This window comes from Podarcis erhardii (assembly GCF_964252035.2).
Source record: "Podarcis erhardii genome assembly, chromosome: 2".
NCBI classification, from domain to species: Eukaryota; Metazoa; Chordata; class Lepidosauria; order Squamata; family Lacertidae; genus Podarcis; species Podarcis erhardii.
In genome coordinates this window covers 42,481,444-42,497,771 of record NC_138498.1, presented here as the reverse complement: position 1 = coordinate 42,497,771, position 16,328 = coordinate 42,481,444, and the positions used below count along the sequence as shown (strand labels likewise).

Here is a 16,328-nt window from a genome sequence, read left to right as displayed (position 1 = left end):
TGGATTACAGGGAAAAAAAGGCGGACATTCAGCCCTTGTATATCAACGGGGAACGGGTGGAGAGGGTGGCGGAATTCAGGTTTTTGGGAGTGACTATCGATCAGGGCATGACTTGGAGCGCAAATACCACTGCTCTGGTGAAGAAGGCCCAGCAGAGAATTTATTTCCTCAGACTTTTAAAGAAGAACAATCTGAGTGAGAGACTGCTGGTGTCCTTCTACCGAGGCTCCACAGAGAGCATTCTCACATACTGTATTTGTGCCTGGTTCTCCAGCTGTACAGCTAGGAAGAGGAAGGTGCTCCAGAAGGTCATAACCACAGCCCAAAGGATTATTGGTCATCCCCTCCCATCTTTGGAAGAACTGTACGGTTCCCGTTGTCTTAGGAAAGCAAACAATATCCTGCAGGATGCATCTCACCCGGGACACAGTCTGTTTGTACTACTGCCTTCTGGCAGGAGATACAGAAACATCAAGTCAAGGACAAACAGACTGAAAAATAGTTTCTATCCAAGAGCTGTGGCCTTCTTAAATGCAGTAACTCGATAGTGTGACCTGGGAGTTTGATGGGTGTGGGTGTGGGTGTGGCTGGAATGTGGTTTGTTTGGTTGTTGTTGTTGTTTTGCTTTTGTTGTTTTTAAGGGATGGCATCCAATTTCGTTGCACTTGTGCAATGTTGCACTTGTGTAATGACAATAAAGAATCTATCTATCTATCTATCTATCTAATCATGCGGAAATTAAAGGGCCAGCCATGCTCTCCTGCCCTAGCAATAGCCACTCCAGCACTGCACTGTCAATTCTGAGATTCCACCAGACATTGCCTCCACATTCTTGTCTATCAGCATAGTCAACAGAGCTAGAAAATTGCTTCTGTGTTGTTGTTTTTAAAGAAAACTAAGATTCCCAAATGTCAAATGAGGGGTCTAGGATCAAGTTCCATACTCATTCAATGCAGTGGTGGAGTCACAGCCCTGGCTGTATAGAAGACTTGCAGGGCCGCCTCTGTCACGCAGCAAGATGAAACTGAATGCTTCAGGCAGAAAAAGTTAGGGGGATGATTGAGGCAGGGATTGATGTCTGAATAGCGAAATAAATCACTATGGCCCTAGCACAGAGGGAGGCAGCTGGCATCATTTGATGTTCAGCTTATTGTAGCAAAGTGCCTTGGGTCGGCACAAAAGACTGGGCTCACAACTTTTGGGCCAAACCTTTCGATTTCCCCTTCATTCGTTTCCTGTGCTCTTCCGGCTTCTTGCTGGAGAGTGTGGGTTCATTCATAGTCACTCCTGGGGTGGCAACACTGAGATTAACACCTTGAGACTACGATGCACATGCACATGCTCTCTTCTTCTGCATGTCTGCGTGGAAAGGATCACTCTGTGTAGTGAGCAAGCAAACAACTCCAGACCAGTGGGAGCGCTGTACACCCCCCCTCTACATCTCTCTGTCCACCACATAATATTATCACTGAGCTGAAAACAAGCCCCCTTTTTTGTCTCAAAGGCTCCCTTTTACATTAAGCGTTCTTTTTCTTTCCCTACAACGCACCTCCCTCCTCCTTCCTTCCCTCCCTTTGCCAGAGAAGCCCATTCGCCTCCTGTGCTCTCTCTAGTCCACTGTATTGCACAGAGCCAGCTGAGTTTTGCTGTGATGTTTTGTTTCAAAGGAAATCTATATTCTTAATCCTCTTGCTCACCCTCTTGCTACTTTTATTAGTCTCTCTTTTTTATATAAAAAAGAAGATATTGTTACCATAGTAACTCACAATTTCCTGATATCATTGTGGACGATAAGAGTCGTGATGCCAGGCTTCACAGCTTTGGGACCATACTCTGCAGATGGAATGCTAAATGCCTTCCTAGGTGGACTTAGGCTGGCCGCATACCCCTCAGCCTACAGGCTCTAAAAGAGAGACTGCGGAAAGGATGCGTGGTCCGGCTTGGGGGCATTTGCAAAGCCAATGGGGTCATGTCAAGTAGTTTTTCAAAATGGGAGCAGCTACAGCATGCCTCTTACATCGAGGCAGCCCAGAATGGCAAAGCATCAGGGAGCAGATACTTACCATACATCCTCCTACATTTATTTTATTTTATTTTGGTGGGGAGGCATCTCAAGTTCTGCTCATTTTGAACAGCTGCTTCTAGCAGAGCAGCACAGAATTTACCCCAGCTGTCTGCACACAAGATGCAGGGGATGTCGAGCTCTGAGGGCTTCATAGGCTGCACTGAGGAGGGACAAACAAATCCATGCTGCCTTGTGTATCACACTTCCAGCTCTGCTCTTTGGCATGAAACTGAAAGCGAGGTAGACTCCTATGCAGCTAGCTATGCCTGAATTAGCAGATTATCTGAGTATGCAAGCACTTATGTATTAATGATGTACCTGCATTTTTGCACAGGCACCACTTCCAATTTGCCTCAATTAAACACTTATTATTGAATACGAAGCCTGTCACTTCAACACAAAAATATTCATTTCCATGCGCACTGCGGAACACACCATTTGGCACCAAGCAGAAGCTCTGAGGAGCCATTCCTGGCCTGCTCTCCTGTGCTTTCTGTTAAATGTTAACTACTAGGAGCAGTGCATTTGGTGAGGCATCGTGGGCCCAAGCCTGTGGAACTCCCTGCTAGCTGAGATTAGACAGGCACCCCCCCCCCCCGCTGAACTTCAAGATCATGATTAAGGCTTTCTTGTCCCAGCAGGCATTTTGGGGTAGGGTTTGGTTTTATGATGAATTTTTGTTGTTGTTTTGTTTCATTTTATGTGGATTGCTTTTATATGCACTATTTAGGAATGGAAATAATTAAGTGGTATAGCACATGCCTTAAATAAATAGTGAACGGTGTACATTTCTGTTTTCTTTGAATCAGGATTAAATGTTTCCACACCCACCCACTAGATGCTCAGTCCCTCTTCTCTATTGTTTCTTAGGCATTTTTCCTTTAGAAAACCAACCAGCTAGACATGCATTGCTGTTATCCCTGCCAGATGACTTGCTCCACAATGGGTTTGTACAGTCTGCAGTCTTTATCTCTCTGTGTTACTTTGCAGGATATGTGGAGCACTAGCCACATCTGTTTTCTACTTATTGCATCTTTTTTAAAATTACTTCTCAAGGTTGCCCAAGGGGTTGCCTAGACCACAGCTCAAACTCACACAAGAGTCAGCTGGTAGGGCTTGCACCTACTTAACATCTGCTCTTTTCAACTGCTACCAAATCATAAGAAAATTCTGCATACACAGACAGCGGTGGGTTCTCCCATGCCTAAGGCGGATGCCCCCAGACTATGCAAGTGAGATTCACATACATGAAGACACATAGAAAGAAGGTATGAGTAGAAGTGTTGGGGGAGGGGTAAAGAACAATGGCTGCACAAACTAACAGAATTTGCAGAACTCGCAAATCTTACAGCCAAAATAGGAAATCAAGATGGAAAAAACAAAAAAGCAAAAGGGTGAATGGGACAGCTTTGGGGAATATTTTTTTTAAAATCTGATACCAAAAATCAACCTACAAGTAGGGGTAATTCTACAAACAACAGTTAAACACAGCAAAGGACCAGAAGGGAGAAAATTAGGGTGGAATAACAAACTGATATGCAGCAAAAGCCAGGTTTGTTATGAATGCCACGGAAGGTAAGGTTGGGAAGTCTGCACACAAAAATCTGTTTCTGGAAATAGAAAAATTGAAAATGTACAATAAATAAATAAATAAAGAAGAAGAAGAAGAAGAAGAAGAAGAAGAAGAAGAAGAAGAAGAAGTAGTAGTAGTAGTAGTGTCGGGGGGGGAGTTCATCATCCATTCAGGCTCCCATTTTGAAAGAGTGCGCATTGAAGAGTGTGCAAGAATAGCGAACTCTCACAAACTCATGAAACAAACTTGCACCGCCTTTAAAAAAGAGCCTACAAGATTGTGTAGATAGATGGATAGATTAGATTAATGTAGCTACATTGATTTATTTATATTTCATCATCAAGCCTTTTGCCTTCCATTGATGATGATGATGATGATGATGATGATGATGATGGTGATGATGATGATGAAACAGTTTGGGAGATTCCAAACTTGGTCTTGGTCTATTTAGACACCAACTACTTGCGACTTTGAGATGTTCTCTGCATGGGTCAGTAAAACTCTAACCAAAATAGTTCTCTTCTTTCATCTGCCAACCCAGAGGCAGCTGGCCTTGGCTTCAAAATCTTTTCACATCTGTGTAAGGAGGATTAAAAGGTGAAATGTTTCCCATGCTGCTGAACTCTGAAATTGGCTGGACACATTTGTTAAAACTTTTTTTTTTTAAGGTAAGGAAAAGAGAAAGATTGAGGGCATGTTCCACTCTCGTTTTTGCATGCAGACTGAGATCAAAATATGCCCCCAGGTAGAAGGAGTTGCTGAAAACAGCACTTTGTGTGTGTTTACATTGGAAGCTTCCTGACTTAAATGTCTTATTAAAAGCCTTCCCAGCTATATCTAGCTAATCAGTGGACTAACCTCTGTAGCTTGCTGCATTCAAAGCCGAATTTGCATCAATAGGTTGTTGATCAGACACAAAGGTGCAGAAGGCACCTGCTCATTGAACCACTTTTGCCATGGTAGCACATAAACTGGAAGGGGAAATTTTTTCTTGGGAATGGTGAGGCAAACCAGATTCTCCATATTTACAAATCTTTAAATGTCTAATACCATTATTGGTAAACAGGAGCTGAACTTCTCATAGGAAATCTAGGGTTTCCTTCCAAAGGTCTGTTGTTGTTGTTGTTGTTGTTTGTTGTTCCTGCTGAGCACTTTTTTTAGGATGTTTTAGGGAATGTTGTGGGATAATAAGGTCAGCTTAATCCAGCCATGAAGGCGAAGCAAAGCTTTCTGTTTCACCCAGGTGGTGCTACACTGCCTTAAAAGGTTCTGTAGCCTGAAGGAGCATTTCGGTGATATGTAAGGATGACAAATGTAGCTGCATAGAGGCAAGAACCCTATTTAAACCTAAATTTCAATCCCCATTGGGGTTGGCTATTTGGTATGGAATTTTTCCATCAGCCATAGCACCTATCCTTCCCAGCTACATCTGCTACACTGAGGGAGTCCTGTCATTGTCACATTTCACAACCCCTTAGCCCTGACTGAGTTGAGCCATTCCCAAGGCGGTCCCATTTTCCCTAAGCACATTGGACTTGAGAATCTGGTCTATGGATACCCACATTGCCACTCATCTGATGCCTTGGGGTGCTTACTAGTTTCCTTATAATTATACCACCCTCTTTACCTGCACTGACCCTGCCAGCAAGGACTAACTGTTAAAGCTTGAATATATTACTACCTAATCTCCTGAGTGCAGCGCAGAGTAGATGCTCACCACGAACTCCCTGGCCAAAGGAGGAAATATTCCTAACCAGCCCCACAAAAGAGGTAGCAGGTATTCTTGTACAATCAAAGGGCAGCTGCTGATCTGAACTGCAATTGTAAGTGGAAGAACAGCACTAGCCTTTTAAAATCTTAGTACTTACCACCCAGTGGTCTCTCTGCAGGATGTATGGGTATTTGTGAGCTCAACAAGATTCCCACACTATTTGGGCCGGCTCCACTTCTGCACCAGTGGCAGGGTGTTTGTGGGGCTGTTGCCTGAGGCAGCTGCCACAGCCTGTCTAATGGCAGAGCCAGCTCTGCCTCTGATGAATATTTGAAAACCCAGATCAATAATTTCCCTGTTTGATGGGAGGAGGAACTGTCTGCCTGAGCAACCCTTCTCCAAAAGTCTGCAGCAATCCTTGGCTTATTGCAAACTCTGTGAACAGAGCTCCTGGTTAACAAATTCATAATCTTGGGTATTAATCTGGCATGAGGTCCATTTGAAAAGAACCTGGCAGTTGTCTTCTGTGGAGTCTGAACATTCTTTTCCCAGGAGGAATGACCATGGCTGCTTAACTCTACGAGTCCACCTGACTGCTGCACAATATGGTGGGCAAGTGGTCTCTCTGATATCTCACTGAACTCTGTCATCTCCCCTGTCCATATTGCTATCAGGCATCCTGTACTGTTATATATGGTTTGACTTTTGGTAACACACAGCAGAAAACAACAACAGCAGAAAACAACAACTCCAATTGTTTCTAAACATCTGGAACATATCTTGAGTCATTCATGCTTGCCATTTTGCCTGACCAGAGGGAAAGAGAGAAAGCTAAAAGAGGCAGCTTGGATTTCACTGTGCTAACAGCTGGTTCAGATTTTGGAGGGGCTGAACTGATGTTGCTCTGCATTTGGTGCTGACTCTGCAGCTCCACAGTAAATGCTTAGTCTCTATATTTTGCAAATATACAGATGATTGCAAAGATGTCCTAAATCTCCATATCCCTTTCCTACAACTAGTCTAGGTAGTTAAGAAGACGCGGAGGTGTGTGCCAGGATATCTTTAGTTCAAATCTTGATGGGACATAGGAAGCTACCTTTTATCAGGCCACGCCGTTTGTCCACCCGACCCACTATTCCTTACTCTGACTTGCACCAGCTATCCAGGTGTTCCCAGGCTGAAGTCTTTCAAATCACCAGCTACCTGCTCATTTCCAGGGACTAAACCTGGGACCTTGAGTATGGAATGCATGTGCTCCACCACAAACCTATAGCCAGCCGCACCTCAGGCTTGGACTCACTAAGCAGATGTAAGCAAGCTACTGTGCTTCAGCATCGGTCTCCCACCCTGCTAATCCAGAACTAGCTCCAGAGGACAACAAGGTTTAGGACAAGGTTCTGGGGACACCAGAGGGCCCACTGACATTCTGGCTTGCCAGAGCACCCAATAAGGATGACTGAAATAGTGTGTGCTTTGAACTGTACAAATAACAAGTCATTCATAATATTATACCTCTCTCCTTTTTTCCTGAGTTTGCCTTGAACTGCCCACCACACAGGGAAGGGATAGCAGGAAACAGTACCTTAAGCTCGAAAACATAGGAGACAGAGCTTTAATGCAGAGACTGAACAATTAGCATCTCTGTGATGGCGCCAAAGGAATACTGATAGATAGAGCAATTAGGGAGATTTCTTGTAATCTTAGGCATACCGTGTTTTACATCTAACTCACAACAGCAAATGGTGAATTCCCTGGATGGCTATGCAGAGAGGAGGAACCACTTCCTCAAAGGAGACCCATTGCTGACATCCGTATGTTAGGCATGCTGCTGCCTTTGCAATCTATAGCAGAGATTACATTATGTTTCCCCTGTAGATATTTCTAGCTCCCCAAACCATGGCACTGCATATTCAGAGCACCTCCAGAAGAAATACGATTTTCGCAATTCCCTGGTGGTCGCTGTTGGACCACATTGTTCCCATTTTCTCTTCCAAAATACAAAACTATGGTCTATTATTCACCTTTTCCATTAATTGAAGGGTCTTTCTTTCGCTCTTTCTCTTTAGATCCAGGGTAACAACTCAGAAGCCTATTGCTTTATTTAGACTACTAATCCATATCAGCAAACATGTCACTTTTGCTTTGTGAGGCAAGAAATAGGGATATTTGCACAAGCCCTTTTTTGAACACATCTTTTTGTTTCAGAACTGCTGTCATTGAAACAATAGTTTCAGCAACCATATCTCCCTAAGACATTGTAAACTCTGCAAATGAATGAGGAAACTATCTTAAACTGCATTCTCTTTTTCTTTGCTGATGGCTCCTGATGAAGTGAGAGTTTTGTCAGTACGGAGTTGAAGCCCAGGACTCCACTAAACCCACATTTCTTCCTGCAACCAAACTGGCTCTTAGCATTTAAATTCCATCAGAATTTGGTAAGGGCCGTAGTTCAATAGCAGAACATGTGCTTTGCATGCAAAAGGTCCCTGGTTCAATTCCAAGCATCTCCAGGTAAAGAAATCCCCTGCACGGAAGCCTGGGAAGCTGCTGCCAGTCCGTGTCGACAATATTGGGCTAGATGGGCCAACAGTGTGAGGCAGCTTCCTCATTTGCTAAGTGTATGTCCCAGATAATCTGCAGTGACAAATTTCCTCTTCATTTATTATTATTATTATTATTATTATTATTATTATTATTATTATTCGACTGAACTAATTTCCTCTTTCCTCCCAACAGCCTGCCCCTGCAGTACCACCACTGCATTTTTATAGGCAGGAGATTGGGAGCTCAAGACATTCACACATGCTTGTGCATAACTTGATTCCTCTGTACAAATCAGCCACAGCTGAATGCATACATCAACTTCAGCCAAGAGCCTTGTGGTTTGAGAGGATGCGGAATCTCTGTCTGTGATAGGTGAGCTGGAACAACTAATTCACGCATGTGGGGCACCACTTAATGCTGCAGTTATCTGGTAATGAGCTGGTAGTGCTGAAGTGGTTTCTTAACTTACAGTTGCTAAACAATTCCTTTACCTGCCCGGCATACTAGCTAGGGAGGAAAAAATGCAGGAAACGTTGGCTTTTGCCCAATTCTTTCTCTAGGTTCTGCGGTTATAGATTATATAGATTACATTCTGCCTTAGAACCAGAAGTCTGCTCCCTTGCTTGCCACAGAGGGTTCAGGTAGGTGCAGCTTTGCAGGGGCCCCAGATGGAAGTGAAGCCTATCAGGTGTAGTGTGAAGAGGGCATGTTAGTGTTGACATGCAGAGGGTCAGGAGGCCAGCTGGCTAGCCCCAGCTGGGCTATCTCCTTCCAGCCGTCCCACTGCGAAGACCATCGGCCTCTGCTCTGATGTAAATCAGCGAGCCGGGCTTCAGAGCCAGGGCACACTATCAGCAGAGAGAACTGTGCACACAGTTTAGGCGTGAGGCTTGTGGAAGCTACTACAACTACAGATTTATTAATCATAAATCAGGACAAAGAAACATATCGTCTCTCTCATCTTCTCAGAGAGAACGGGGAAAAGCAAAAACTATACACAACGGAAGTTCCCAGCAAGATGTGCTGGAATGTAAACAGACATGTGACACGCAACAGTTCCACATGTCTGCTCCTTAAGGTGGAATGGAAATCTCAACAGTTAGTACACAGGCATGGAGTGGGGCTTGGCAGGTTACTTAAACTCACACTGTCCTTGGCTGAGCCTCTTTGCCTGTTCACAATGCACTCCCCATCAGGACACAGTGTAAGGGCTCATCCAGGATTTCCAGGTCCATGTCTGAGTGGTGTGTTTTTTTCTTTGTCGCAGTGCTTGGACATGAACCTTGAAATCCCAGAGCTGTGCATAGAAAACATGGCACAAAATGAAGTCTTGATGAGCCCTAAGATCAGCTGGTTACATAAGGCCTGAGTATGATTTTCTTAATATAAAAAATGCTTAAGTTTTTTTTTTGTTTTTTTTTGGAGGGGATATTTTGTTTTCCTTGCCTGTTCTGCACTGTGAACAAGTGGGAGTTTGTTAGAAAGGGGCACATCTTTTAAACTGGTTGGTCAGAATTGGCAGGACTGTGTAACTATCTTTATACAGAAATATATGGTTGTTGTTGTTGTTGTTGTTGTTGTTGTTGCTGTTGTTAATTGCCTTCTCGAGCAATGTATAAACAAAAGCAGCAAAGAACAGTTAAACACACAAAAACAGCAGATACATTTAAAACAAAACAAAATAGACATGCATGGCAAAGACTCATTTATCCAGTTGGGAAAGCTTGTTGGAACAAAAAATGTCTTCAATTCTTTCCAGAAAGTGCTGGTAGTACTTTCTGTACTCAGAAAGAATGCTATTCCACAGAACAGGGGTAGCCACACTGAAAGCCCTACTCCACTTGGAGGCACTGTTATTATTATGGGAGGTTCCAAATACTTTCCACTGTGGGACCTGGAGTTTGAGTTACAGTTTCTCTTTGGGGTGAAATTTTCTTCCCTACCCAGAGCTGTAGGGCTCAGGGAAAGAGAGATGGAGGAAGGCCTCCCTCAACACCTGAAAATATCTGTCCACTGAGGGAGAGAATGGGCACCTGACTACCCACAACTCAGTGCCAGGTTAGGCTCACCCCACCTTTAAGAAACTTTGAGTTTCAGTTAGATGCCCAGTTCAGTAACCAGAGCCTGCATGGTTTCAAGATCTTCTTACTCAGTACCCTTGAGTCTCAACTCATTATTCTAGCTGAGAATCTTTTTTTCAAAACTGTCCTCTACTAGTTGTTAGTATCCTATTCAGTCCCATCTTCACCTCTGTCAGTTCATTCCTCAGAAATACATATACATATACATATACTAGAGTTGAACCAAGCTCTGTCTGTCTTAGTGATTCTCCCCTTATGTGGTTGCAATCATATGAAGAGGAGAGGGGGGCCATGTTCAGTGCCTCTGGGCAATCCACATTTACTCCCCCCACAACACACACTACCTGCCATCCATGTTTTGGAGGGAATGCCTGTATTGGGGCTACAGAACACTGTTGATGCATCTATTCACGTTATGGTAGAAATCACTATCTGTTTCTTTTCATGCCATACTTTCCTGCAGGTTTCCCATCCATCCTTGCACCCATATCAGTCTCATTCTTCCCCTACTGGAAGAGCTTTCCCATCAAAAGCTCTCCCTAGTGGTGCAACAATAAAACTGCTAGCACATTTGCAAAGTTAGGCAGGGTCTGGGGTAGTTTCAAATAGGTTGCAGGACTGTGTGTTGCGATTGCTGCATTGTGCAGGGGTTGGATCCTCCACAGTTCTACGATTCATCATTATATGATACTTTTCTGCCAGAGATCAGCCTTCTTTTACAAAGCAACGTATGCCACCTAACTTAAACTTGCAGTTCTCGCCTCATTTTTCTTCTATCAAAATGCACTTATAGCATCTTCTATTAAATATCTGGCAGTCCTGCCTTTTAGTTATGATGATCCTCACATTACATGCAAATACATTTATTTAAGTTGGTGGCTGCTTCTGTTAAGTGAAAAGCAGATTCAGAAGGAGAACTGTGGGAGAGAAGTGCTTAACCATTTCCTCGCCCACCATTTCCTCACTGAAATACTCCCCACTGAAATACTCCCCACTGAAATAACACCCCCCCCCCCATGGAACTACAAAGATCTGGAATCCCATAAAGGAGCTTGGGAGGTGTTGCAGATACAGATGGCTTCAGTATTCCCTCCCCTCTTCCACTTCTCTGCTGAAACCCCTCTTTTACCTTTTGCCTCAACAGAAGAAAGATCCCTTGGGATGCAATCAATAAGGTAAAGAGAAGAAAAGATGCCCAAGACAGGCCCAGTCACACTACCTGTGTGTTGTGCTGGAAATCTGCAGTTTGCAGTGGCAAAAGAGACGAGCTGCCTCAGCACCTTGTGGAGCTATTACCCTTTTAAGGTCACCTGCTTTGACCTCTCAAATAACCAGAGGCAGGAAGGCTTTACCCAATGACTCCTGTGTCATATTCAATCACTTGTGACTGAATTGGGGCATCTCGCTCTACATAGTATCCCATTATGACTGTAACAGTTCATATAATGGATAATACAAAGTATGTCTTATTTCCCAGGAGGTGGGTAGTGGAGTTAGCAGAAGATTCCAGTGCTCAGATGAGGATTTGGGTCATGTTTTAAGACTGAAAGCTTATGTCACAATTCACTTGCCCTTTGTAGTGCTCCCACCCACATATTTTTGTCAGATTTCATTTGTTTGTCTATTGTTATTATTCTTTTCTATTGTAACAGCTCATTATTATAGTCCACTGCTGCAAAATGCCATTGTTTTCACCTTATACCTTCACCAAGCATTTAAACATGTCTCAATAAGTCCATTAACAAATGTATTTGCATCTCTTAAAGTATAGTCACAAATGCACTTTCAAATGCAAGCCATTGCTGCTGCTCCATAGAATCACCAGGCACTAAGCCTCCATCTTGACTCATTTCCCCACAATAAAATCACCAGCATGTGATTTTATAAGTACTGAAGAAGCGCAACACTTACCTGGGTTGCTCTTGGAGGTGCGCACCGGCGTATAGTGATTTTTGGAGGATGTTCTGATTGGTGTGTTGTCTTTGGGGGAGGTATCTATAGCCGAGATAGTCTCTCTTTCACAGTGTGCTATGGGGATTGGTCCCTGCTGCCGGAGGATATCGGCCAGAGCCCTGCAAGGAAGGATGGAAGACGGTGCAAAGTGTTCACAACTCAAGATGAACGTAAGAGAACTTGTCTCTATGTGATACGATGCAATTTATTTATTTAAAAGAATATACTGTGGGCGTTACATTTTCTTTCTCGTGTGTGTGAATGTATTCTTTTGTATAAACACTAGATGTAATGGAGATACGAGAGGAGAAAGAAATAGAGAGAGAGAGAGCGGAAGCAGGATGGTGTCAAAGTTCCCAGCAGGGCTCTCTGTGTTGGTGGTTGCCCATTCACTTGAAGCACTGTCTATGGGTCAAGATTGGAATGCATAGACAGGAACCAGAATATTGTAAGTAGAAGCCACAGTAGAACTCTCTAACACATATAATGTATGTCAGCTGTTTGAACTTTATGCTATGTGTACTCGTGCATGGTATGTATTCTTGGTTGAAAAAACATGCGCGCGCACACACAGACACACACACAGACACACACAGTAGCAGCTGATGTAGCAGCCAAGGAAACCCATTCCCAGCACTAGCCACTACAGATGCTGCTGTGGCAAGATCAGGGCTGTGTTAGTGCACTCTCAGAGACAATCAGGTGTTCATGCTGCTGCCTCCACACAGCCCCAACCTTGCCCCACCTCATCTTCCTCCAGGTAAGATGCTGGTGTCAAGAAAGCAGCTCCATGGCTCTGCTCAACCACACTGGCTGCTACTGCACACACACACACACACACACACACACACACACACACACACACACACAGTGCTTTATGTTACAATATACAGTGGTGCCCCGCAAGACAAACGCCTCGCAAGACAGAAAACCCGCTAGACGAAAGGGTTTTCCGTTTTGGATGCGCTTCGCAAAATGAATTTCCCTATGGGCTTGCTTCGCAAGACGAAATGTCTTGCGAGTTTTTCCGACTTTTTCCCCCCTCCCCCCCCTTTTCTAAGCCGCTTATCAGCTGATCCAATAAACCGCTAAGCCGCTAAAAGCCGCTAAGCCGCTAATAGCGCTAATCCATCAATGGGCTTGCTTCGCAAGACGACAAAACCGCTAGACGAAGAGAATCGCGGAACGGATTCTTTTCGTCTTGCGAGGCACCACTGTATATATTTAAAGCCTCTGCTGGCACATTTGAACCTGGCCCCATTATCTGTAATTTGCCACACACAGTATATTCTTTACAAAAGGAAAAAGAGGTGGCATACCTTTGTTGCAGAGCACAAGCTCTGCGTGGAAAAGTTCTCTGTTTCAATCCCTGGTGTTTCCAGGTACAGTTGCACAAGGCATGTGTTTGACAGCTGCTGCTACTCTATATCAATCAGCCTTCTCCAACCTGGTGCTCTCCAGATTTGTTGAACTCCAACTCCCATCAGTCCTAGCCAGCATGGGCAATGGTCAGGAATGGTAGGAGTTGCAACCCAGAGAAGAAAAAACAACTCTGGAGGCAACTGGGTTTCAAAAGGCTGGTGTTGTCCATACCAAGCTGGAATTCAAATAAGGTGGCTTCAGATCACAATGTTAGTTATGTGAAAATCTCAGTTGCATCTCCTTCTCTCTCTCTTAGGTGTGCCTTTTGAAGAAATATCCCTGTGGGATATGAACCATGGCTCCTTCCAGGTAGCATTAATGGTTTTCAAAGTGTTTCCCAAGGTTCCCATTCCATAAGGGGGCTGAATCTATAACTATAAATAGTATAGTTAGTATCTATAACTATAAATAGAAGTGAAATATGCAACACCACATCTTTAAGCTTATTCATTCTTTCCAGGTGAGGTAAAGGTCCCAGGTTTATAGAATTATTTACCTGTTTATGTACCACTTATGCTGCTATTCAGGTTATTAAGCAAGCTTTAAAACCATCTTGCATATTCTTGATTGTTTTAGGATGATGCTATGGAGTGTATTTCTTACACCTTTAATCTTGGCTGTAATTAGCTTTTATCTGCTGTCAAATTATGGTATTTTAAATCATTGTTGGATTTTGTTCTACTTATTTTTCATGAATTGTTTTATAAATTGTAGGCTACCTTGTGAGGGTTTTTATTCTGAAAAGCATCTTAAAATCCTGCATTAAATGAATAATACCTTGGGCACAATCCACTAGATCTGTAGTATGAATCCCTCTGAAATGCCTAGGAGTTGCACAAGAGCTATATTGCAATACATCACTTCTTCCATTGCAGAAGCTTGCTAAGAAAGCAAATAAAGTAGAACACATGAATTTAAATTTCTGTGCAGCAAGCTTTCAAACAGAGTGATTCTTTAGATCTCATTTTGATTTGCAAATGGGATAGTTCATATTGGGTTTCCGATCCCATTGTTTCTTTTTTTACACAGATAAAACAGTGTCCAAACTCTTTGCTCCAGCTGACATGAAAACCTTTCTGGAAAAGATACAGAATGGCAAAAGGAGGAAGGGAGTGTGGGGGCAAGACAGGAACAAGAAATTAGGTGGTGAAAAGGGTAAGAACACTGGGTTTTTAAAAATGCATTATATATATATATCTATTTAATTGTTGGTTTTTTTTAAAAAAAAATAGTAACAGTTGTTCCGCTTTTCAGAAGATGCTGATTTTCATGAAAAGTTCTGGAGTAACTAACAAACACAACCCCATTAGGGACCTGGACTGTGATGAACAAGATATCCAGGTTCCTTGTGAAAAGTACATCTGCATTCAGTGCTGCAGCACTAAAAACAACAACAACAACAACAAAAAAATACATCAAGACTCTTCCCACAGTGAGATGCTTTTGTGGATGTTTGAATGATATTTCATCTGTGAGAATTTTAGACTCCGCAGAACAGGAGTGGAAGGAAACACATGGGTTGCTTTCTTTGTGTAGCCAAGATCTACAAAGACTCTTCCATGACGTGGAGAGGGCAAGAGAGTTTGGCTTGGAAGCAGTAGGAGAGGCTTTAATGCTCATACAATGTAATAGGCTCTGTTCTCTCTAGTGGGGAAACAGGCCTAGAGTCAATCTGCTACCAATGCAAGGATGGAAACAATCAGATTCCTTAATGCATTATTGTTGCAGCCTGCAAGTTGTACGAGAAACAGCTCATTTATATCAGGGCTGGGGTCCTTGGATCTTCAGCTGCTTCAGGACTCAAACAGCTTTCAGCTCCAGCCTGCATGGCCAATGGGCAAGGATTATGGGAGCTGTAGTCCAGCAACTTCTAGAGTGGAACACGTTAGCCACCCCTTTTTCTTTTTAAATCCCTCTTAGACAGGTTCAAGATTACGAATCACTCTTTTCCTTGGGCACCAGCCACATGCACAATGAGCAACAAATAGCAAGAGTAGTGCCAAAAATTTCCTAGAACTTTTTCAAAGCGTTGAGTTCACTGATGGCCTTGAAGGAAAAGACAGCTTAATGTCTCCTTTTTTATAGTTATAATTCTATAATGATAAGATATGACAGTAGGGTGGTGTCCTATGGCGCTGGGACTTGTCCACAGCAGGATGGAGAGAAGAGAGTGAATTGCAAGCATCAGTTCTCTTGGTTGCGTGAAGTCTATAAATCAAAATCTGCACCACAGTAACCCAAATTCTGTGCACTGGTTCATATCAAAACCACACATCTGCGGCATCAAGTTCCTGAGAATGCACAGAAATACTATAACTGAGCAGAACACAAAAGAACAAGCTTTCTGTTACCAAAGAAGACATCCCTTGTATTGAAGGATGCATTGCCAGTCAGAATCTCTTCTTCAGATACATATAAATTTGGGTGCAAGAGCATGGCAGAGAATCCAGAGAAGACAAGCTATGACAGAAACTACCTCAAAAATATGCAGTGTTGGGAGTGCAGGCTAATGATGAGAGTGAAGAAGGAGATGCAAGCTGTTAAGAGGGGAAGCACCATGGCTTAGTGATGGAAGGCAGACTTTGCTCCTGCCTAACTATCCTTTTAAAGTTCATTGGGAGTATCAATAAGCATGTGGATGGGGACTTGGACTTGGACTTAAAAAAACAAACAACAACCCAGAGTCCATCAAAAAATCCAAGTAAGCTTAGTAGTTACGAGATATTTATCTCTATATGTATGTATTTCTAAATGTATTTTACATTAAAACATTTTTAATGCAGTTTGGCATGTTTGAGATGAGAACTGTCACAAAATCTTGAAATGTGTAAAATCTGAAGGTTTTGCCTAATTGGGACAAGTGCTTTTATATGGACCAGTGCTGGTTTTTAAATTATCTGAAGTTGGAGGTGAGCAGTGAGGTGGCTGACACCAAATTGCTCAGGGTGGGATAACGAGGAACCCCCAAATGATTTCTTC

General features: G+C 43.1%; 1 protein-coding gene and 1 long non-coding RNA gene across 8 annotated transcripts in view; one reads left to right on the top strand and one right to left on the bottom strand.

Moving 5' to 3' along the window:
- SHISA6 (shisa family member 6) overlaps positions 1-16,328 on the bottom strand; it is a 289,917-nt gene that overhangs the window by 256,292 nt on the left and 17,297 nt on the right. For all 7 annotated transcript variants that reach the window (XM_081848700.1, XM_081848694.1, XM_081848695.1 and 4 more), the window contains exon 3: positions 11,886-12,046. In XM_081848700.1, the coding sequence (XP_081704826.1) occupies positions 11,886-12,046 (161 nt within the window). The remainder of the gene's footprint in view (positions 1-11,885; positions 12,047-16,328) is intronic.
- On the top strand, positions 12,264-15,820 carry LOC309333484. The gene is made up of 4 exons (XR_014152534.1): positions 12,264-12,375; positions 13,606-13,658; positions 14,379-14,504; positions 14,604-15,820. It is a non-coding gene; the product is annotated as an uncharacterized lncRNA (long non-coding RNA).